The sequence below is a fragment of the Oncorhynchus clarkii genome, chromosome 2 (assembly GCF_045791955.1).
Source record: "Oncorhynchus clarkii lewisi isolate Uvic-CL-2024 chromosome 2, UVic_Ocla_1.0, whole genome shotgun sequence".
NCBI classification, from domain to species: Eukaryota; Metazoa; Chordata; class Actinopteri; order Salmoniformes; family Salmonidae; genus Oncorhynchus; species Oncorhynchus clarkii.
This window is the reverse complement of record NC_092148.1, coordinates 54,157,985-54,183,094: the sequence shown is the minus strand read 5'-3', so window position 1 is coordinate 54,183,094 and position 25,110 is coordinate 54,157,985. Positions and strand designations below refer to the sequence as shown.

Below are 25,110 nucleotides of genomic sequence, written 5' to 3'. Positions count from 1 at the left end.
CTTACCTACAATACATCTCTGCAGTGCCATCTGCAATTTAATTGACTTATATCAGCAATTTGAGGGTTTTCTGTATAGTTCAGTAATGTTGATTAAAGTTGATTAATGTTGATAAATTATTACGTTTTAATGTTACTGCTGAATCAATAGGATAAATATATTTGTTTTTCTTACGTCTATTTTTAGCAAATAAATGTAGGAATACAGGTGAAATCCGTTACTGACATAGACATGATGGTGTAGTAGGAAGATCATAATGCAGTGAACCAAGAGGTTATGAGTTAAAATCCCAGATACAAACATGTTGAATCATAATAATTACTGTATAAATAAACATACACAATGTAGTCATGTACAGTGCATTTGGAAAGTATTCAGACCCCTTGACTTTCCACTTTTTGTTACGTTACAGCCTTATTCTGAAATGGATTTTTTAAAAAGTAAAATACCTCATCAATACCCCGTAATGAAAAGCATAAACAGGTTTTTTGTTATTTTGGCAAATGTATAAAAAAATGACATAATGAAATAACACATTAACATAAGTACTGTGTTGATGCACCTTAGGCAGAGATTACAGCCTAGAGTCTTCTTGGGTATGAAGCTACAAGCTTGGCACACATGTATTTGTGGAGTATCTCCCACTCTTCACTGCAGATCCACTCAAGCTCTGTCAACTTGGATGGGAAGCGTCACTGCAAAGCTATTTTCAGGTCTCTCCAGAGATGTTTGATTGGGTTCAAGTCTGGACTCTGGCTGGGCCACTGAGACTTGTCCCAAAGCCACTTCTGTGTTGTCTTGGCTGTGTGCTTAGGGTCGTTGTCCTGTTGAAAGGTGAACATTCGCCCCAGTCTGAGGTCTTGAGTGCACTAGAACAGGATTTCATCAAGGATCTCTCTGTACTTTGCTCCGTTTATACTTCCCCCAATCCTGACTAGTCTCCCAGTCCCTGCCGCTGAAAAACATCCCCACAGCATGATGCTGCCATCAGCATGCTTTACTGTAGGGATGGTGCTAGGTCTCTTCCAGATGTGACGCTTGGCAATGAGTTCAATCTTGGTTTCATCAGACCAGAGAATCTTGTTTCTTATGGTCTGAGTCCTTTAAGTGCCTGTTGGTAAACTCCAAGCGGGCTGTCATGTGCCTTTTAATAAGGAGTGACTTCCGTCTGGTCACTCTACCATAAAGATCTTATTGCTGGAGTGCTGCAGAGAAGGTTCTCCCATCTCCACAGAGGAACTCTGGTGCTCTGTCAGAGTGACCATCGGGTTCTTTGTCACCTCCCTGACCAAGGCCCTTCTCTCCCGATTGCTCAGTTTGGCTGGGCGGCCAGCTCTAGGAAGAGTCTTGGTGTTTCCAAACTTCTTTCATTTATGAATGATGGAGGCCACTGTGTTCTTTGGGGACCTTCAATTCTGCAGAAATGTTTTGGTACCCATACCTAGATCAGTGCCTTGACACAATCCTGTCTCGGCGCTCTACAGACAATTCCTTTGACCTCATGGCTTGGTTTTTTGCTCTGACATGCACTGTCAACTGTGGGACCTTACAGGTGTTTGCCTTTCCAAATCGTGTCCAATCAATTGAATTTACTACAGGTGGACTCCAATCAATTTGTAGAAACATCTCAGGGATGATCAGTGGAAACATAATGTACCTGAGCTCATTTTGAGTCTCATATTGTGTGCAGAATGATGAGGAGAGAAAAATGATTTAATACATGTTAGAAGAAGGCTGTAACGTAACAAAATGTGGAAAAAGTCAAGGGGTTTGAATCCTTCTGAAAGCACTGTATGTCAAATATGTAAGTTGGAAACACTATGTTTAAACCACTGTGTGTGTGTATCATCACATCAAATGTTTGTTTGCAGGGCATCACATGTGAAACTTCATGTGAAATATCATCACAAGCATTTCAAAAACACATGGTTTCACATGTAAAATCCACGTGTGGATTATCATGTGAAATATCACATGTGAAATGTTCCAAAAACACATGGTTTCACATGACTTCACATGTGCAAAACAATAATGTTTTCACAATAATCACAATAATGTGATTTTCAACATGTGAAATCATGTGTTGCTTCCGTAAGGGGAGTCTAAGGGTATAAGAGGTCACAGTATTAGTGTCTTAACTCTTACTCTTACTCTTGTCACCTTGATACCTGTCAGTTTCCTACTCTGGTCGAGGTCAAGGCCACCCTAGACACTACTAAATGCAGAGATAGTAGCTTACCAGTTACGGTTCCTGCAGTCAAAAGCAGCCACACCATTTGAATCTGGAGTCCATTTGATACCTGTGTAAATGATACAGTCAAACAAATTCCACAGTCAGCAAACATCATGGCATCCATTTAAATTCTACAAAACCACTGCAATTTACATCATAAGAGAGCGTTGACATGATTTATGTATACTAGTATGTTTTTATGTTTTGCTGTGCTATCTTTTCTGAAATGTTCTATTCTAGATTTAAACATAATTCTGTGCTGATTTATGCTATCAGCTGTGGGCGTATGACATCAGCATTGTGTGGGCATCTGCCTCGTCCTTTACCAGGGTAGATTCTGAAGAAACCCGAGGAGCTGCCAAAGTACTGCCAGGTGAGGGTGGGGTCTTTCTTGAAGTTGTTGGCGAACACGTCATTCAAAGCTTCCGACATGTAGATTCCATTGAGGATGTAGGGATCTTTACACAGGGGAGATAGAGAGAGCAGCAAATGAGTGAGATGGAAAGTGTAACATCACATATAGTAGCAATACCTTTCACTTTAAAGGCGGACTACGCCACACCTAATCCAATGTTCTTACATGCTAATCTCTCGTTGAATTCAATGTGTGATTTATGTAAAAACGATGTGTTATGTGCATATATAAATTAGGATTTGCATCCAAGGGCATCAAGTGAGGATTTGGATCCAAGGGCCTGCAAATGGCCTGTTTCAACTTCACCACACACACACCTTTGTTGTAGACATTGGTGGGGACCTGTACGTCACTCTGCATTGTGTTGACTGGGATGTTGTTGAAATGCTCATTCTCCTCCAGGGGAAACTCCCCACCTAGCTCTATGAAGTTACCATCGTCATCCATTGTGTTCACCAGCATGGAGTTATAGTAGTCAAACTGGAGAAGGAAGAAGCACGAGGTAGATGGAAGAGTTGCATTCAAATTCATCAAATGTGATTGGAAGTTGAGTAAGTTAGCAGTGCATATTATATCAGAAACAAGCTTCTTCTCATGGCATTGTGTGTTTTTGTGGTCATCAACATGTGCATGATAGTTAGACATTTCATTATCTCTATTGTGGTACTGTAGAACAGCTTTCTGATACTCATAGTAGCATTACTTTGATAAATCTGAGACCTCACATTCCCACAGACAGAATGACAAACCTGTAGAGTTTTGTTGAACTCGTGGTACAAATCTGCATCCTCCGCAGACTCAGCCAACCGCTGAGGAGAAAATAAAGATATATTAATTTAAAGAAGTTTTGCAAACCACAAGCCCAACCACAATACTCATGGTTAAAGTTCTGGGGGTGGCTACTCTCATATTGCAAATAGTGTATAACAGCAGGGGACATCAACAGATGGTCCAATGGCAAATTCTGGCCTGCGAGGGGATCTAACGTGTGTGTGGCTTGTATCTGACCTTTGTACTCACCTTAACAGACTTCATCTTGGACCCCAGCATTCTCTCTATGTCCTCTGAAAAGTCCCTCACTTGGGCTCTCCCATCGATGTCCACTATCTTGATAATGGACTCTACATCTCTGAATTTCTGAAAAGAACAAGGGAGATGTTCAACCATGTCTGTAAGTTTGTCTGATATGTCATATTTGATCATCTGGTTTCGTTATTTGTACAGGAAATGAAATTCAGCTCCAATTGCAGCATTGCTATGCTAACGTGGCACGTATCATTCTCTCTTAGGCCTGATTGATTCAGAGAGCTAAGTGTGAGCCATTAGGTAAAGCCATTTGAAGACGAAACAGAGCTCTCTGACTTTACTTGTATCTTAATTACTCGATTAAGTCACTCACTAATCCTAATTAATCCAAGCAAGCCATATACTGAATGGTGAAAGCGTCATACTGTGTATTCTGAAGCTATTAGAGGAGTCATGACTGAATAGCTCTGTTGGGGAGAGAGTTCAGCTATGCTAGATACAGGTATTTTTCCTCTGGCAATTCACAGGGACAATGAGTACACAATGGTCATCATAATGTCAGGAATATCACATATTGAGGTAGATCCAGTACGTAGCATGGACTACATCAGCATACCATAAATGAGTAGTTGAAAATAAAAAAAATATTATTATAACTAAGAGTAGAGACAAGCAAACAAACTAAATAGTAAAGACAAGATTGGGACATGACCATCTGAAACAAGTACAGGAGGACACAACATCATGATGATTGTCATTATGGTAAAGAGTTCCTGGTTCCTACATTATATTAGCGTGATCGCATTTGTAGCCTAGCTGCCCTGTACCATGTGTGTCTTTGTCTGCTGCCCTGGGCCACTAGCTGTGCCAAGTATCTCCCTTCCCTTGACTCCACTCCAGTCCACTCTACTCTACAAAAAAAAAAAATGAGGGTTCCTCGATGGTTCTTTGTAGTTCAAGAAAGCATTCTTTCCTCTTTTAGTGATAATTAAGGACAGAGACAGCAGCTCATTCGAATATTTTGGGGAATGGTTTGGGCACAACACTTTTTTTGTTCAACGGTGAGTGAGAGTGTCATTACAGTTTATGTAATCTGTGGTGTTGTGCAATTGCATGGTATGTATGACTACGACCAGTGAGGGTGTCTTATGAAAGATGTATGCCCTTGTGTCTATTGAAAACAGTTGACTAAGTCTGTAGTTCTCAATTCTCTCCTCAGGGACCCCCAGCTGTGCCAGAGCTAGCACACCTGATTCAACTTGTTAATAAACATAATACATCCACTGGCATTTTAAGAATATAATATGGTTACTAATCCAGACTAACTTTTGAGATTGAAAAATGTTCTTTATAGAACCATTCTCCATAAAGGTTCTATAAGGTTCTATAAAGAACCATGTAGAAATAACCTTTTTGGGTGCTACATAGAACCTTTTATTAATGGCTCTTTATATAACCTTAGGAAAATGTTCTTTATAGGACCATACAGGTTCCATTTGGAACCTTCAGAAAAACAACCTTCTGTTATGGTTACCAACCAAATAAGCCTTATTTGGAACTATATAATTTAGAACCATTTGTTTTTAGTGTGTGGCGTTAGAAGAGAATATGGTGCTCCACATGAGATTATACATGTGATGAGACAAGGAAAGTATGGGGAAGATGGTGATCAGTGGGTTGAAATGGCAGAGAATATGTGTGGTAAGTGGAGCTGTTTCTGTCCTATGGTTGATGTTAATTCGGTCGCATTCTCGTTTAGGGATCAACCCCCAAATAAAACCCATATTTTACCTTTTGCAGAATGTTAGCTCCCGAATATCTTGTGGTAGCCTCGCGTAGTTGCACTGAAAGGGCATTTGCCCAATCTTGGACCCTGAGAGAGAGAGAGAGAGAGAGAGAGAGAGAGAGAGAGAGAGAGAGAGAGAGAGAGAGAGAGAGAGAGAGAGAGAGAGAGAGGTGATGGATAGTGAGGGATGATAAATAATCTATCATCCTGTCCATGACAGAATATAATCATCAAGATTTTGGCCTTGCTGTCTACATGACACTCAAAACCCAGACTGGACCCATGTGCCAAAAAAGGCCATGAATATCACAACTGTAATGCCAAATTTGTTTAATCTGTCCATGGCTGATGTAGGTGCCCCAAGCACATGATTGGATTTTAAGCATAGCCGTGGGTCTGCTAATAGTAGTAAAGTAAAGGCCCAGTGCACTACTTCTGTTTTATTAATTTTCTATTCAGATTTTTCAGGGGGTGCTGCAGCACCCTAAGCACCCCTACTTCCTGCGGCTATGATTTTAAGGCACCTATAGAACTCTCTCTTTATATGTCAACAGACAGACTACCAATGTGGTGTTGTATGGACATCAAATGGAATGAGGCGTAATGCTATTTGTTTGCTCCTCCCGACCTCATTAAAAAGAATGCCGCCGAGGGAGATGCCTGCCGTTTTACGATCCTGTAACCAATTGTGCTATTGTGTATGTTTTGTCATGTTATTTGTAACTTGTTTTGTACATAATGTTTCTGCCACCGTGTCTTATGACCGAAAAGAGCTTCTAGATATCAGGACAGTGATGACTCACCGCGTACTGGACTAGTACTTTTTCTTCAACGATTCGGACAGGAAGGATTTACTTCAGATGCCCGACAAGGCCCTCAGCCCGTCATTCACAGGAGAAAGAGACAGAGGTATCGGGGACGAAGGTCCGGGTGCCTTGGAAGGATCCAACGCCGAGAGGGTAATCTACCTTTACCGTCAGTCCTATTAGCCAACGCACAATCAATCGATAATGAAATAGACGAACTACAATCACGTATATCCTACCAACGGGACATTATAAACTGTAACATCTTATGTATCACCGAGTCGTGGCTGAACGGTGACATGAATAACATACAGCTTGTGGGTTTTAAGCTTTTTCGGGTAGGATAGAACAACGGCCTCTGGTAAGACAAGGGGAGGCTGTCTATATATGGTTGTAAACAACAGCTGGTGCACGAAATCTAAGGAAGTCTCAAGGTTTTCTCACCTGAGGTAGAGTATCTCAAGATAAGCTGTAGAACACACTACTTGCCAAGAGAGTTTTCAGATGTATTTTTTGGTAGCTGTCTATATACCACCACAAACCGATGCTGGCACTAAGCTCGAACTCAATGAGCTGTATACGGCCATAAGCAAACAGGAAAATACTCATCCAGAGGTGGCGCTCCTAGTGTACGGGACTTTAATGCAGGGAAACTCAAATTCGTTTTACCTAATTTCTACCAGCATGTTAAATGTGCAACTAGAGGGAAAAAAACTCTAGACCACCTTCACTCCACACACAGAGATGCGTACAAAGCTCTCCCTCGCCCTCCATTTGGCAAATCTGACCATAATTCTATCCCCTCTGCTTACAAGCAAAAACTAAAGCAGGAAGCACCAGTGACTCGGTCAGTAAGAAATTGGTCAGACGAAGCAGATGCTAAGCTACAGGACTGTTTTTCTAGCACAGACTGGAATATGTCCTGTGATTCTTCCGGTGGCATTGAGGAGTACACCACATCAGTCTCTGGCCTTATCAATAAGTGCATCGAGGACATCGTCCCCACAGTGACTGAACGTACATACCCCTAAAACTGTGGCCCCTCATGATGAGTTCCGGTTTCTTGTGACACCCACCCCCATCAAAGTTGCCTATCCCTGATTTAGTGTGGCATTGTGTTTAAAAAAATGTAAGAGCTTAAGAACTCAATTGGTGTCCATAGGATCGAAAATGGATGAATGCAACAAACATGTCTCTGTCAGTATCAAATATAGTAATGCGTGGTAGCTCTACAATTTACTCGAAAGGCAATGCACTCTGGGAAATAGTGTCTATTTGGGTCCACAGACTCCACACTTTTGGTGTTGATTTAACACGGTAAATTATTTATTTTATTACACTTGAGAAATTGCTGTGTAAGCGTCCAACTTGCTTTTTGCATTGTTTACAATTGGCTTTTGAATTACAGTTTTTTCAAGTATCATAAAATAAATGTTCAGTGTCATGTTGAAGAGCCATACAGTAGTTGAGCATCACAACTTATTTATACCTATTTGTACAACATATCATTGGTTAATTGGTTTCACTTGATTATATACACCTGGGTTCATGGACATTGAGAAGAATGGACATTTACCGAATGTTCAGATATAAATGTTTTGTGTAGATCAAATATGGCTGTCAGCTAGATTGGAATAGTATATGAGATTGTGTGTGCTCTATTCATTATATTTCTATCATCAACATGCAGTTCCAGATACAGCCCTGCCATTCGTTGAAGTAACTTCTTGTGATCTGTACTAAAATATTTTGAAAAAGTTTTAGCTTTCTCAGATTGGTATTAATATAGTTTTGAAAAGTAGTCACTTTCTGAGATCTGTTTTCAAATAGTCACCCTCCAAAGTAACTGTTGGTTCCCCCGGGAAAAATAGTTACTTTCCGCAAAGCACAGTTAAAACTACCGTTCAAATCAAATCAAATCCAGGTCTGCAGTGATAACACCTTGGATCAGACTACCACAGTCCTGCTGAGGCTTCAGGCAGTGATGGACCCAGTGTGGTACAAGTTAACATGCAGGTCTGCTCACAGGAGGTTCCTCTGACAACACACTTCGGTCTGCATGACCATCTGTCTACCAATGTGGTGTGATACCCCTGGCTATTGGCCCGGCCCAAATGGGTGAGGGCAGAGTCCTGCAAAATAACAGTGGTCAATCGATCATACGACCGGCACTTTGGACCACTTCCTGCCACTGGCAGTGACTGAACTGACCACTGCTTACTGGGAATTGGCAGCCTATGGGAGAAATGCTTCTTGGTAAAAAAACAACTTGGTTGGCAAAACCGGTTGCAAGGATGTCATTATGGAGTCTTTCGTTTCATCATGGTCAGATTTATTACTAGTTGCAAAAGCAAGACAATGACGTCCTATGCCAAATTTTGCCTGTTAGTGGGTCAAGTATATTTTATCTATAACACACTGGCTTAAAAACCAGTGGAACTGCCAGCAATAAGCTGTTGGCAACTTTGAAGAGCGAGACAGCTTTGGGTCAATCAATATGATATTCGGCCTGACTCAAGGATTTAAATGTATGTAAGCTCAGGAGAATATCCCGTTTGTCCAACGCCAGCCCTGTATTAGCCTACAAAATCTAATCTACAGAAACACAGACAAGCGCAGATCAGCCAGCACTCCCCATTGTGCCTTGGGGAAACTGCAATGCATTTTATCACAAAGACAAGGCTCGCCTTGTCCCACATGGGATGAAGCAAAATGTAATGTAGTAAACCACGTGACAAACACTCCGTCACATCAGCACACTGAGTGACCCGATGACGATGTTTGTTCTCTTCCAGCAAAGTAAAATGGTGGCTGAATTCCCACAAGTTGAGAAAATCTGGATTTTGAAAGCAAGGGGGGGAAAAAAATCCTGGCTTTGACGCCGGATGATGAATCACATCACATCAAATCATGTTGTGGAACTGGCCTGGCTGACCGCTGGCACTGTCCCCTAATATGGTGGGATGAGAGATGAATGTGAACACAGGGCCAGACGGGCTGACAAGCAGAGTGCAGAGTGTGGGACTCGAGCGTGATTAATCTCCCTGGCTCATGGGACCTTTTTAGGTGCTGTGATTTTGGTGACAGTTGGATGGGGTTCAATTATAGCGGAGGGAGTGAAGCGGAGGCAGAGGAGAGAGGAATCAGGGTCAATGTGTAATCAGGCCTTGAAACAAACCGAACAGCAGCTGACTGCAGATAAACAACAATAACCAGCCAGTCAGTCAGACAGACCGTATTGGAATAGAGGTTCAACCTAGAAATCCTCCTCCTTATATGCCTTTTAGCAGACACTTTTGTCCCCCTACTATAAATGGCTGGATTCGGCTGGTCAGAAAATGTGCTTCCTCAAAAATGTTCCAAGTGCAACAATTACATTTGTTAGAAGGGTACTGTAAAAGTCAATCTCAGGGTGACAAGCTGCTGATAAAACTGTGGAGACTCATCAACATCAAAGGCCAACTGGAGGATTGCTACATATCACACAGTGCTGGATCAACAAGGAATTATATATTTGAGATAGTACAGTAAGAATACCACTGCACCAAGTGATAGATTTAGCCCCCTTGTGCCTCCACATCTGAGGTGTAGCTGACACCCAAAGCCTCAGTAGCCTGTATGAATAGAAACTTTAAAGGAGAGACTGTTGGAGGTGAGCAGTACTACATGATAGCACTAAGGGGCTACTCACGTCTCAGGTGGTATCTTCATCTGAGCGTGAGCAGTGAAGCAGAACCAGCTGAAACACAGGATCCACAGGCCCAGCCTCAGCCCCGCTGGAGTCCCTCTGGGTCCCAGCCTGTTTGTTACTCCACCTGGCTCGGCCCTGGGTCCTAGTCCCATCCTGTAAGGGTCCACTGTGTCAGCCCTGGGTCCTAGTCCCATCCTGTAAGGGTCCACTGTGTCAGCCCTGGGTCCTAGTCCCATCCCGTAAGGGTCCACTGTGTCAGCCCTGGGTCCTAGTTTCATCCTGCCTGGGTCCACTGTGTCAGCCTTGGGTCCTAGTTCCATCCTGCCTGGGCCCACTGTGTCAGCCCTGGGTCCTAGTCCCATCCTGCCTGGGCCCACTGTGTCAGCCCTGGGTCCTAGTCCCATCCTGCCTGGGTCCACTGTGTCAGCCCTGGGTCCTAGTCCCATCCTGCCTGGACCCACAGTGTCAGCCCTGGGTCCTAGTCCCATCCTGCCTGAGCCCACTGTCTCAGCCCTGGGTAGTAGTCCCATCCTGTAAGGGTCCACTGTGTCAGCCCTGGGTAGTAGTCCCATCCTGCCTGGGCCCACTGTGTCGCCTGAGGAAGACATCTGTACCGGTGGTATCTATGGCTCCTCTCCAATGTCTCAGTCAGCACACAACAAAACAACGACAACGCACCTCAGGATCAGCAAGCCTCAGGAAAGTGTTGAGGAACATCCCAATGAGTCTGTGGGGGAAAGTGTTCTCATGTCGGCTAAAGGAAGTGGAAGCCCCATGACGTCATTTTTGACTGTGTTGAATATGTGAACCGGAATACTGTCCTCCTCTGAGTCCGTAAATACCCGCAGTCGGGATTCTGTCATCCCCCAAGTCTTTCTCGTTATCTTCTCATTCTCTCAAAACCACAGGCCAACCTCTCCTTTTTCCAATTCTAAAGCACTACAGCATTCTCCTGTTGGTGTTAGAAGTGTTGCCTTCTAGTGTTAGAAGTTGAGAAGCTCAAAACACTCCAACATGACACAATGAAGAGGCACTGTTTCGATCACTGTGACCCGTCGATCAACCATGAAGACGACACTCTGAGGCATTCATCAAAAGTTGCATGGTGGTCATTCACAAGATCTAGATACTGTAGTTCCTCTCTGCATCCTGGCGGTGAAGGATCCCTTCCTGGTCTCTGGAATACCAGAGCAGATGAACAGGTTATGCACAGACCAGACAGACGTGCCGTCACACTGACAACGACGAGATGAAAATAACCCACAGAAAAATGATGGGAGGGAGGCTTGCAGCAGCCATTGATTTGTCGGCATTCCGACGCTGCCTACTCTGTCATCAAATTTAGGGCGTAACCTAGTTGGATTAAAACTCCCCACCCCAACCGAGATGGGGATAGGAGAGTGAGAGGAAGGGAGGGGTGGATGGAGGGAAAGTAGAGAGGAGGAGGGAGGGAGCGAGGGGGGATCGAAGCGGAGGATTGGATGAGGGGTTTGTTTTATCTAAGAGGATTATAGTGATTTCTGGAGACAGGCTCTTGTCCATCCAATCAGTGGATGATAAATAAAAGCCCCAACGTTTTTTTAGGAAAGGCAGTGCTGGACTGGGATATCTAATGAAGCCTGATACTCCCCTCCAACATAAACACGCTTGCCAAGCCAAATCCCGCCCGGCCACTCTGGCAATGTGGCACTCTGGCACAGAAGCACCACTAAGCAGGAGGGAGCATTACCGAATGAACACACACACGGCACAAATGCACAGCATGCTCAGATACATACATGCACTCACACACACACACACACCTTTATGATTTTTTATAATCGCTTTGGTACTATTTTCACAAGTATGTGGTACATTTTCACAACTCTTAGTACAAAACGTCAAACAGCTCACACTTGTAACGCAGTCAGTCTTTCATTAAAAACCTATCGATGTGCATTCATTTGGATTGTAAAAATCTCTCACCACAAACATTGATTCAAAATAATAGTTTGGGAAATGTAATGAGAGCATTGGTTTAATCACCAAAACACAACATACTGGTATCTTCTAAATGTAGTCGTTTTGACTACCAGTTAGCCAATAACAAACAATGCAGAGATGTTTCAAATTGCCCTTAGAAGTGCTAAAAGTCGCATATGCTACAGTGCATTACAGTTCACATTAGGTAATACACAACAAAACTGACAGAAAACCTAGAATTTACATAATATCTAATCAATGTGTAATAAAAGGTGTGATCAATGACGACAACCTCTACAATCATTCATGCAAAACAACCATGTTATTTTCAGATATAAACTCAGCAAAAATAGAAACGTCCTCTCACTGTCAACTGCATTTATTTTCAGCAAACTTAACATGGGTAAATATTTGTATGAACACAACTAGATTCAACAACTGAGACATAAACTGAACAAGTATCACAGACATGTGACTAACAGAAATGGAATCATGTGTCCCTGAACAAAGGTGGGGTCAAAATCAAAAGTAACAGTCAGTATCTGGTATGGCCACCAGCTGCATTAAGTACTGCAGTGCATCTCCTCCTCATGGACTGCACCAGATTTGCCAGTTCTTGCTGTGAGACGTTACCCCACTCTTCCTCCAAGGCACCTGCAAGTTCCCGGACATTACTGGGGGGAATGGCCCTAGCCCTCACCCTCCGATCCAACAGGTCCCAGACGTGCTCAATGGGATTGAGATCCTGGCTCTTCGCTGGCCATGGCAGAGCACTGACATTGCTGTCTTGCAGGAAATCACGCACAGAACGAGCAGTATGGCTGGTGGCATTGCCATGCTGGAGGGTCATGTCAGGATGAGCTTGCAGGAAGGGTAGCGCATGAGGGAGGAGGATGTCTTCCCTGTAACGCACAGAGTTGAGATTGCCTGCAATGACAACAAGCTCAGTCCGATGATGCTGTGACACACCGCCCCAGACCATGACGGACCCTCAACCTCCAAATTGATCCAGCCTCTCTCAGACTATTGCGGACAGTCTGAGCACTGATGGGCAGTTGTTGTTGCCATCCTGTACCTGTCCCGCAGGTGTGATATTCGGATGTAGTGATCCTGTGCAGGTGTTGTTACACGTGATCTGCCACTGTGAGGTCGATCAGCTGTCCGCCCCGTCTCCCTGTAGCTCTGTCTTAGGTGCCTCACAGAACAGACATTGCAATTTATTGCCCCAACCACATCTGCAGTTCTCATGCCTCCTTGCTGCATGCCTAAGGAACGTTTATGCAGATAAGCAGGGACCCTGGGCATCTTTCGTTTGGTGTTTTTCAAAGTCAGTAGAAAGGCTTTTTTAGTGTCCTAAGTTTTCACAACTGTGACCTTAATTGCCTACCGTCTGTAAGCTGTTAGTGTCTTATCGACCGCTCCACAGGAGCATGTTCATTAATTGTTCATAGTTCAATAAACAAGCATGGGAAACAGTGTTTAATCCCTTTACAATGAAGATATGTGAAGTTATTTGGATTTTTATGAATTATCTTTAAATGACAAGGTCCTGTAAAAGGGACATTTCTTTTTTTGCTGAGTTTAATTGTAATACATTCTAAATTCAAATGTAAGAAATTAAATGAAACAAATTAAAATCAAATAAAACAATGCGTGCTAAAGGTTAATTTGCATCCAGCCTGTCTTGAGTATTTGACCTTAAATTCTCATCCACATCACAGTGAATGTCCTCATTCTTCATGCACCACGAGAAAAACCTTTTGGCACGCTCCTGGGAATGGCGATCATATACCTTTAACCTCCATGCTGAAAAAGACCCTCAATAAGGTTGAGGAAAGTAGAGTATGGGGAAAGGTTAACTGTAGGGTCACGAATCGGGGATGGGCCCGAAACCATTCCTGGGCCACTTCTGAATGTTGGAACCTGACATTGTCCCATACAATGACATAGGTGACCCCTTCACCTTGACAGGCCAGCTCAATTTTATTGAGAGACACAATGAGGTGTGCAGCACTGTAGGATCCAAGTAATTGCCTACATCCTACCACACCATCTTCAGAGATATCTGCGCATATTAAAATGTTTCCCGCACGTTGTTCAGGCACTTGGACGGTCGCCCGTTGGCCGATGAGGTTCCGCCCACTGTGCTGGGTTTTGGCCAGGTTGATGCCCGCTTCATCAACAAAGATATACAAGTAACAGTTCACAGCAGCATCAAGCACCAACACCTTTTAAAAATGTATTTGTTTAGCTATTTTTACAGTATAGTTCCAGTATGATATTGTGAAACAGCATATGCATTAACAGTAACAGTAACACAGTATATAGTGCTGTACCTGAACATACTCGGCCCGCAGTTGCTTCACCCAGTCGTTGTTTCTCAAAAGGCACCAGGTAAATATGTTTCATAGATACATGGTGCTGTCTTTGAAAGGTGGGCGATTGTTGGTAAAAGCTGATGGATGCCACATCGGCAAAGGTGTCATGCATGAAATTTAGAAGCTTTTACTTTGCAAACATACAGTCGTGGCCAAAAGTTTTGAGAATGACACAAATATTAATTTTCACAAAGTCTGCTGCCTCAGTTTATATGATGGCAATTTGCATATACTCCAGAATGTTATGAAGAATGATCAGGTGAATTGCAATTAATTGCAAAGTCCTTCTTTGCCATGCAAATGAACTGAATCCCCCAAAAAAACATTTCCATTGCATTTCAGCCCTGCCACAAAAAGACCAGCTGACATCATGTCAGTGATTCTCTTGTTAACACAGGTGTGAGTGTTGACGAGGACAAGATCACTCTGTCATGCTGATTGAGTTTGAATAACAGACTGGAAGCTTCAGAAGGAGTGTGGTGCTTGGAATCATTGCTCTTCCTCTGTCAATCATGGTTACCTACAAGGAAACGTGTCGGCAACATTGCGTTGCACAAAATGGGCTTCACAGGCAAGGATATTGCTGCCAGTAAGATTGCACCTAAATCAACCATTTATCGGATCATCAAGAACTTCAAGGAGAGCGGTTCAATTGTTGTGAAGAAGGCTTCTGGGCACCCAAGAAAGTCCAGCAAGCACCAGGACCGTCACCTAAAGTTGATTCAGCTGCGGGATCGGGGCACCACGAGTACAGAGCTTGCATAGGAATGGCAGCAGGCAGGTGTGAGTGCATCTGCACGCACTGTGAGGCGAAGACTTTTGGAAGATGGCCTGGTGTCAAGAAGGGCAGCAAAGAAGCCACTTCTCTCCAGGAAAAACATCAGGGACAGACTGATATTCTGCAAAAGGTACAGGGATTGGATTGCTGAGGACTGGGGTAAAGTAATTTTCTCTGATGAATCCCCTTTCAGATCATTTGGGGCATCCGGAAAAAAGCTTGTCCGGAGAAGACAAGGTGAGCACTACCATCAGTCCTGTATCATGCCAACAGTAAAGCATCCTGAGACCATTCATGTGTGGGATTGCTTATCAGCCAAGGGAGTGGGCTCACTCACAATTCTGCCTAAGAACACACCCATGAATAAAGAATGGTACCAACACATTCTCCGAGAGCAACTTCTCCCAACCATCCAGGAACAGTTTGTTGACGAACAATGCCTTTTCCAGCATAATGGAGCACCTTGCCATAAGGCAAAAGTGATAACTAAGTGGCTCGAGGAACAAAACATCGATATTTGGGGTCCATGGCCAGGAAACTCCCCAGACCTTAATCCCATTGGGAACTTGTGGTCAATCCTCAAGAGGCGGGTGGACAAACAAAACCCCACAAATGCTGACAAATTCCAAGCATTGATTATGCAAGAATGTGCTGCCATCAGTCAGGATGTGGCCCAGAAGTTAATTGACAGAATGCCAGCGTGGATTGCAGAGGTCTTAAAAAAGAAGGGTCAACACTGCAAATATTGACTCTTTGCATCAACTTCATGTAATTGTCAATAAAAGCCTTTGACACTTATGAAATGCTTGTAATTATACTTCAGTATTCCGTAGTAACATCTGACAAAAATATATAAAGACACTGAAGCAGCAAACTTTGTGGAAATTCATATTTGTGTAATTCTCAATTTTTTTGGCCACGACTGTACATTTTATTTCTGTAGTTCTCAAAATACATATATAGTAGACAAACCAGTTTAAAATCTCTAGGTTTACCAAACGGTTAAGTGATTTAAACCATTAAACGCTGTTGGATTAAGTGATGGTCAACTGTATTTAAACAAATGAGAAGAGAATAATACGAAAAGTATTGTGAGCATTGCATTGTGAAAGGCAATTACTTTATATGAAAGGTATTTCTAGACGGAACAGTGATTAGGTTTGGTCAAAAAGTTACTGTGTGATTTTGTGTGATGTACTTAGTCAATTGAAAATGCCCTTAAAGTTGTGAGAGAAAAAAAACGTGTTCATGATGATCTGTTTTGAGTTTTGTACTACGAGTTTTACCACATACTTGTGAAAATAGTACCAAAGAGATAAAAAAAATAAAATGTAATAGGATAATCTATTTGTACTTTTGACTTGATACAACTTTGGAGAGTGCTGCAGTGAGGCTAAGTGATAAGGGATGTATCAGTGGGACATCAAGTAGGGGGTCTTTAAGACTAATCTCCTTTAAAAAAAAAAAAACGATTAGAAGAGCGCTAAGCTTCTACTCTCCTGGCCTATGGGATCTCATAGTATCTCATATTCAGACCATGACCTTCAGTAGGGCATAGGGTTTTCGACTCCCATACGTTTTTTAAAAATTGTTTTGCAGTCCACAAATGGAGCCTTTGGCACTAACCAAAGATGGTAAATTGCTAAAATGATACATTCAGCTCAACCCACATCAGTTGCCCATGGTGGAGAATGAAGTCAAGACAATAGCTCCCTCTGCTGGCATGTGAGGAAACATGCAGGTGTATATCTCGGTGAAGGGATATGGATACATTGCAGAATAATTCACCCCAGCAAGCAGTACTGTAACCTAGGATTCAAAAAGTGACACTCTCTGTTCTGAATGGTGTTCGTACTGGGATGTTGAGACAGAGGGAAAATAATGGCACCCACCCACCAATAAGACAAGAAAGAGCATATTACTCCAGTTAACTTTCTCTGAAGACTTATGTTTGTACAGCGCATTTGGGAGTCGGGACATTTTTGCGTCCCTGTTGAGAGGTTAGGTTTAGTGACACACCTGTAGTAACTCACGGTGGCCTGGGTGTCAGGTTCGCCCCTGCAGCAACCAGAGCCGTGCTCTTGGCCCAATACACAGCGTGAAAGGATAAATCACCCCCAGTTACATGGCATACACCCACACTGGAAAACTCCACAGTAAAACGTATGAATTTAAAACAAGCTTACCCTGAATCGTTGTGCGAACCATACTAACTGTAAAAACACTCCAATGTGAAAAGAAGCATACGAATTGCAACAGAGCCTGAGGAAATTATTCTGTGTCAATTAAAATGTACCTTAATTCAAAAAAAGTGTTGGGACGGTCTTGAGCCATACAGGAGGACATAAAGGTGTGCCTCCTCTTATGAACACGTGATTTAATGTGAAGTTAATGGGATAACATGGGACAACATGTGAAGCAACATGGGACAACATGTGAAGCAACATGGCATAACATAAAACTACACGTGACAATACAGTAGGTGAGCACATGTGAGAACATTATCTCGTGTGAACTTAACGTGACAAAAAATGTGACACGGGGATGCACAATTTCAACATGTGCATGACACTACACATGGGACAACATTGGGACAACAAAACCCAGGTGTCAAATGTCATTTAGAATATTTTACTTTGAAATGCAATAATTTACATTAATTACATTTTAGCAGTCATGGTCCCCAAGCAGGTTTTGTCTAATTCCCAGTTTGTTACAGGTACATCCCCAAGGATGTTTTTAGGAGATCCTTACTGTGAATCAAATTGGGATTTGAACTCATAACTTGTTGGTTGCTATAGCAACCTAAGATGTCCTGCTATGGTGCAGTTATACACCACACGATCTGTGAGTGTGACAGGGATATGGCCACAGACTTGTTGGCAAGAATTCATTTCTGCACTTTGCTAAAAACGGCCAAGAATCAAGTAAATAATTGTCCAATTATCAGCACCAACATAAAACTGGCCGTGCTCAAGGGCACTTGAAGTAGAGTATACGTCAGTTCTTCGAGGATTTGAACTTGCAACCTCTTGGTTGAGAGTGCGTCAATGTTTCTTGGAACATGTATTATCACACTATCGAAAAATAATCATTGGGTTAGGGTATACTACAGTGCTGTTTCCTGGGGTACAACAAGGTCAAAGGTACACTACACAGGTACACACATGAACTCATATTGTACAGTTTGGTACCTTGTAGTTATAATGGGAGATTTTTTTTACCCAATATTTGGAATATAAGGTACAATCATCACTGCGCTTTCATAGGTGGGGGCAATGTACAGGTGGGTCACATTTAAATATTTTGGGGTGTGGTCAGATATATGTGTATTTGTGCTAACCGTCAGTGGAAGTGTTTAAGTATTTCATGGTTATGCCGATGCAAGCAACCCAATTTGACACCCTCTGTTCTGAATGTGTCATTAATGAGCTGATCTGTGAAATTGTCAATTATTAACTAGAAACTATCTGTCTCTAATTTATGTTAGTCACAGTAACTTACTTGCAAATTGTTGTCTTTAACCTATTGTGCCTTCACTGACTCCTCTGCTGACAATATGCACATCAGTTGCAGATTGGCAGCATACTGTAACCAGCTGTGCCTATTTGAAGTGTGGCTTTCAGCTAGCTGTTTTTGGTATTCCGTAAGCGGGAATGTCATCCTATTTAATGTGCTCTGTTCATAAACATTAAGCTTGTATACTGTCAGTTCTGTAGCATTTCTAAAGGCTGTCATAAGTGCAGGTTATTCCAAAGAGCCATACAATATTTCATTTATAGCTAGTCTGCATGTAATTATAACATTCACTTCCCTATCAGACCTTCAGGTCAGTTAGTGTGATGGATTAGCTACAGTAAATTACTGTGAATTTGACAATATCCCACTTGTAACTAGTTGACACTAAGTTATTGAACTTTAAACATTACCTTCCTGTTAGGTAGCTGCCATTAAGCTACTTAAAAATGCACAACAACATCTTAACAGTGCAGCTCACAAGTTCTTACAAAAACTGCAGCACTGACAATGTCAAAACAGGTGCTCAAACTTCCTCTACTGACAGGTGGCACAAAAACAACATATTTTAGACCATGCCCCCAAATATGCTAATGAGACCCCGTCAGCACATTGCCTCCACATACATTTCAATGTGCAGTAATGATGCTGCATTCGTCACCAAGTGGGAAGCGGGAATTTACCACCAACAACTGGGAAAAAGACTCTTGAACGGCCCTCCAACTATTTACGACTTCACAACTGGTACATTCCCAACTCCCACATGGCTACGAACACAGCTTTATATTAGACCATTACCATGTGAGTTCCTATGTGTACCTCTGAGTGTACCTCAATGTTTTTGTACACCAGGAAACAACACTATACCGTAATGGTACTCTGTTTTTTTTTCTTTTTCTGTGTGCATATATGTTCATTATAACAAATAACCATCTGGTGGCACTGCTGACACATTAATGCACTCCAGACCAAAAGGTTGCAAGTTCAAATCCCAAGAGTGCTTATCCACATTTAGGGGTAGATTCTAGCAGACATCTGCATAGGGGTTCTTTTGTACTTTTTGCATTAAGAGAAGTCCCTGCAGCCTTGTTTACAGGTTGAAACACTGGAATATGACATGTAATAAACACCACAATATGACTCATTGAAATATTAATGATTTTTTAAATTTAACATTCATTTAATTAACTTGGCAAGTCAGTTAAGAGCAAATTCTTATTTTCAACGACAGCCTAGGAACAGTGGGTTAACTGCCTGTTCAGGGGCAGAACGACAGATTTGTATCTTGTCAGCTCGGGGGTTTGAACTTGCAACCTTCCGGTTACTAGTCCAACGCTCTAACCACTAGTGATTTTCTATTCGAGTGTCATTATTTCTATACAGCCTACACTGTCTCATTCTGAACTTCTAACACGAGTAGGATGGTGTGGCTTCATGACAATAACCACACAGCCGCTCACCGATTTGACAGCGCTAACACAGTTACACCTCCGACGCTGCCAAAACACCACCTATGTGGATGTCGGCTAGCATGTGCTAACGCTTGATCTGATTGAATCTAGGCCTTACTGGCAAGTTTCCATGAGCATTGCTGCTTTTTAGTTGGTTTTGCCAGATAATCACACAATTATTGACTTCATTCCAGGCAACTTTTAGCAAAGTGCAGAAATGTATTCTTGCCAATAAATCTGTGGGTGATCTCTATTAGGTCCACAGACCTGGTGGCGAAGCAGGCAACTCAGGTTACTGCCTTTTCAGAGGTTGCGAGTTAAAATCCCAGGTGTGGCTATGTCCAAAGTGTGGTTATGTCCAAAGTGTGGTTATGTCCAAAGTGTGGTTATGTCCAAAGTGTGCTTATCAATGTTGAGGTCAAATCCATTTAAGTTCCAGTCAATTCAGAGAGTAAACCCAATTCCTATGTTTCCGGTAATAAAAATAATTAGAAGTAACATTTATGTGTACTTCCTGAATACGATATGTATTGTCAAAATATAGGTCAGCTGTAGAAATACATTAAAAGTTTCCAATATTTTCACTGCAACTTAGTAGCCGGTAACTTAGTATGAAATGACAGGATTTTTAACAAAAACAGTTTGTGCCTGAAGTGTATCTGAAGTGTCCTTTAAGGTTAAATGCAATTGAAAGTGAGGCATGCCAAGTTAATTTACAAGACTCACCTGATTTGACACATGAAATGGGAAATTACACATGTTTGTTTTGGAACACTCCATATGTGACATTTCACTGAACAAGTGTTTTCTAAACACTTCATTTCTGACATTTCACATATGAAATCATGGTTTTGGAACACTTCAAATGTGACATTTCACATGTGAAAACGTGTTTTTGGAACACTTCACATGTGATTACATGTTTTCAAATGCAATTCCATGTGTTATTGCTGTTCAGCAAAGAAATATCCCAACTGGGATTTGAACTAACAACCCTTAGGATTTGAGGTAAGCTGATATTTTTGATGCACCACAGTCTGAAGCATTCCCCTAAACATTCAGTACATAATACGTCTCTGCACTTAGCAAAAGAGTGCCTGCACTGCACTGCCCTGCACTGCACTGCACTGCCCTGCACTGCCCTGCACTGCCCTGCACAGCTATTTTAGTTATCAATTATTCGGACTATTCTCTCATCATTGATTGCATGTACTTATTTCAGCAATTTAGGGTTTTCTCTGTAGTTGTTTAATGTTGGTGGGGCATATTATTATGTTTTAATGTTACTCCTGAATCTTGATGATACATGTAATTGTTTTTCTTGGGTGTATTTGTAACAAAGCTGAGGTTTACTTTAAAGTCCAAAGTGTAGTAATACAGGTGAAATCAGTTACTAACGTGGACATAGTGGAATAGTGGGAAGATCGGAGGTTTTGAGTTCAAATACCTCGGTAAAAAACATGTTGAGTAATAGTTACTGTAAACTAAACATACAAAATATATGTATGTTGAAAACACTGTATGTTGAAAGCACTGTTTGTATGATAACAACTCATTATTGTTTAAAGGGCATCACCTGTGAACATTTGAATCCACATGTGAAAGGTTATGTGAAATATGAACCTTCATGCGAAGTACCATCACAGGTGAAGTGTTCCAAAAACACATCAATTCACATGTGAAATACATTTTTCACATGTTAAATCATGTAGTTTCTTTCCCATAAGGGTAAACACTAATTATATCACAGAAAAAAATGTGCTTATATCCTATGCCCAACTCTGTTCTGGCTCGGAAAAGGCTTATGCACTACTTACTAATGTCTTGCCCAACTCAACTACCCATCCCTAGCACACTGATGGTGCACTCTGCAAAAACACAGACCATGGGGTCAAAAGTGAGGAGGCGACGTCACTTATGCCATGTTCATTTGCCAGTTGGAACTCTGACGTTTCTGACTTGCTAATTGATTGAACGCGGCACGTGTATAACTGCAACTAGTTAGCAAGTCTGACATTTCTGAATTTCCTAGTTCCGTCTAGCACGTGAATGCGGCATTATGTAACAACTGCAGGGTTGTTCCACCAATTAGGTGCATTTTGAGTAGTGTACAGTACCTTGGTGAATTGTTGTTTTCTGTCATAGAGAGCACATGTTCAACTTAATAGAAAACATGTTTTCCCATTGCAAAAATACTATAGTAAGTGCCTATTAAGTGACAAATAGAGCAACAGTTTTGACGGTAACAGGGTTGACTACTTCATCTTAAATCATTTATATTGTTGAAACATGTCTAGCCTGTTTTATCTATGAGTAACAGGGTTGACATGTTGTTTTCGAACCACTCAGTTTTCCACCACAAAACACCAGAAAATGGCCAAAAAGAGTAGAACCAGCTCACCTGCTTTTACACTATGATTTGACTGTTATGATAACTATTAGATGTTCAATATTTCCTTAGATTGTTTTAATTAAAGGAGTAGTTTCACCATATTTAAAAGAGGGTTCAGTTCACATAACAGGGTTGACCTAAAAAATGAGAGAGAGTTTATTAAATATATATAAAATCACTTTTTATTTTAACTAGGCAAGTCAGTTAAGAACAAATTCTTATTTTCAATGACGGCCTAGGAACAGTGGGTTAATTGCCTGTTCAGGGGCAGAACAACAGATTTGTACTTTGTCAGCTCAGGGGTTTGAACTTGCAACCTTCTGGTTACTAGGCCAACGCTCTAACCACTAGGCTACGCTGCCACCCCAATTAAATCAATAATAATCTTCAGAAATGACTTTGTCAAAGCAAGAAAATAACTAGGGCTTTACAATGATGGTGAAAACTTGGATACATGTTTGGATTAAGTGGAAGTCACAGACTTCAAAAACCAATGCAGAATTATAAAAAATCTGATCTATTCAATTTTCCTTGTGGTCTATAATAAAGGGCACTTAATTCAATATAACAGGCAAAATGTGTACTTAAAATATCAAAGGGACTCAAAGGGCACCCATGTCATGGAACTACCCTTCAACACTACACAACACTCACTTTCATCAATACATACAATAACTTTTAGAGCCGCCTGCTGCTCTTACGTAACTACAAGGCCATGGGTTGCTTTCATTTAGCTGTTGTTGTGCTTAACTTCAGGCGCATCTGTGTGTTCGACACCTTAGCAGTGGGCATGTGTTGGTTTGAACAATTGAACATAATATACCGTAGGTACTTTCATTCTCATCTCCCAAAGAGTTACTGAATATTTATTTAACTTCAGCTTGCTTTTCAAAGTATTTGATGGTGGTGGGCATCACCGGGGGCTCACTGCCTGCCCTCCAGGTGGATGGAGCACCCGGTGCCACAGGAAGTTCCTCAAATACCTAAGTTACCCTAGCCTGTTCAACCTGCTACCATCCAGAAGGCAAGGTCAGTACAGGTGCATAAAAGCTGGGAAGAACGTCTTCATTCTCAAGGACAACAGACTTAGTCACCACTAGCAGGCCTCCACCCAGTACCAGTACCCTGCCCTAACCTTTAGTCATTGTCACTAGCCGGCTACCAGCCAGATATTCAAACCATGCACCTTCAAGGCGTCTGCCCTATGTACATAATCCCTTTAATAATGTTTACATACTGTATTCTAGTCAAGGCCTATCCTATTTAACTGTTTCTGTACAAACTGTATACTATTCAGATATACACATATTATAGCCATATATTGTCCATATTGGCTATACAGTACCAGTCAAAGTTTGGACACACCTACTCATTCAAGGGTTTTTCTTTACTTTTTAAAATATTTTCTACATTGTAGAATAATAGTGAAGACTTCAACTCTATGAAATAGCACATATGGAATCATGTAGTAAGCAAAAATGTGATTAACAAATCAAAATATACTTATATTTGAGATTCTACAAAGTAGCCACCCCATGCCTTGATGACAGCTTTGCACACTCTTGGCATTCTCTCAACCAGCTTCATGAGGTAGTCACCTGGAATGCATTTCAACTAACAAATGTGCCTTGTTAAAAGTTAACAGTCTATCATTACTTTAAGACTTGGTCAGTCAATGCGGAAAATGTAAAGAACTTTAACTTTTCTTTAAGTGAAGTCGCAAAAACCATCAAGCGCTATGATGAAAGACCCAGAGTTACCTCTGCTGCAGAGGATGATTTTGTTAGAGTTACCAGCCTCAGATTGCAGCCCAAATAAATGCTTCATGGAGTTTAAGTAACAGACACATCTCAAAATCAACTGTTCAGAGGAGACAGCGTGAATCAGGCCTTCATGGTCGAATTGCTGCAAAGAAACCACTACTAAAGGAAACCAATAAGAAGAAGAGACTTGTTTGGGCCAAGAAACACAAACAGTAGACAGACCGGTGAAAATCTGTACTTTGGTCCAAATTTGAGATTTTTGGTTCCAAACGCCGTGTTTTTGTGAGACGCGGAGTAGGTGAACGGATGATCTCCACATCTGTGGTTCCCACCATGAAGCATGGAGGAGGAGGTGTGATGGTGTGGAGGTGCTTTGCTGGTGACACTGTCTGTGATTTATTTAGAATTCAAGGCACACAATCAGCATGGCTACCACAGCATTCTGCAGCGATACGCCATCCCATCTGGTTTGCGCTTAGTGGGACTATGATTTGTTTTTCAACAGGACAATGATCCAACACACCTCCAGGCTGTGTAAGGGCTATTTGACCAAGAAGGAAACTGATGGAGATCTGCATCAGATGACCCAGCTTCCACAATCACCTGACCTCAACCCAATTGAGATGGATTGGGATGAGTTGGAATGCAGAGTGAAGGAAAAGCAGCCAACAAGTGCTCAGCATATGTGGGAACTCCTTCGAGATGATTGGAGAAGCATTACAGGTGAAGCTGTTTGAGAGAACGCCAAGAGTGTGCAACGCTGTCATCAAGGCAAAGGGTGGCTACTTTCAAGAATTTTATATACGGTGCCTTGCGAAAGTATTCGGCCCCCTTGAACTTTGCGACCTTTTGCCACATTTCAGGCTTCAAACATAAAGATATAAAACTGTATTTTTTTGTGAAGAATCAACAA

The 25,110-nt window shown here is 41.9% G+C and overlaps 1 protein-coding gene across 1 annotated transcript in view; it reads right to left on the bottom strand.

Moving 5' to 3' along the window:
* The window catches only part of LOC139369905 (voltage-dependent calcium channel subunit alpha-2/delta-4-like), a 101,723-nt gene extending 90,558 nt beyond the window's left edge, over positions 1-11,165 (bottom strand). The window contains exons 1-7 of the mRNA XM_071109189.1: positions 9,958-11,165; positions 5,466-5,547; positions 3,669-3,785; positions 3,398-3,457; positions 2,966-3,128; positions 2,560-2,691; positions 2,240-2,300 (exon numbers count right to left, since the gene is read on the bottom strand). Coding sequence (XP_070965290.1) covers positions 2,240-2,300; positions 2,560-2,691; positions 2,966-3,128; positions 3,398-3,457; positions 3,669-3,785; positions 5,466-5,547; positions 9,958-10,565 — 1,223 coding nt within the window. The 5' untranslated portion in view covers positions 10,566-11,165. The remainder of the gene's footprint in view (positions 1-2,239; positions 2,301-2,559; positions 2,692-2,965; positions 3,129-3,397; positions 3,458-3,668; positions 3,786-5,465; positions 5,548-9,957) is intronic.
* Between the last annotated feature and the right edge of the window lie 13,945 nt (positions 11,166-25,110).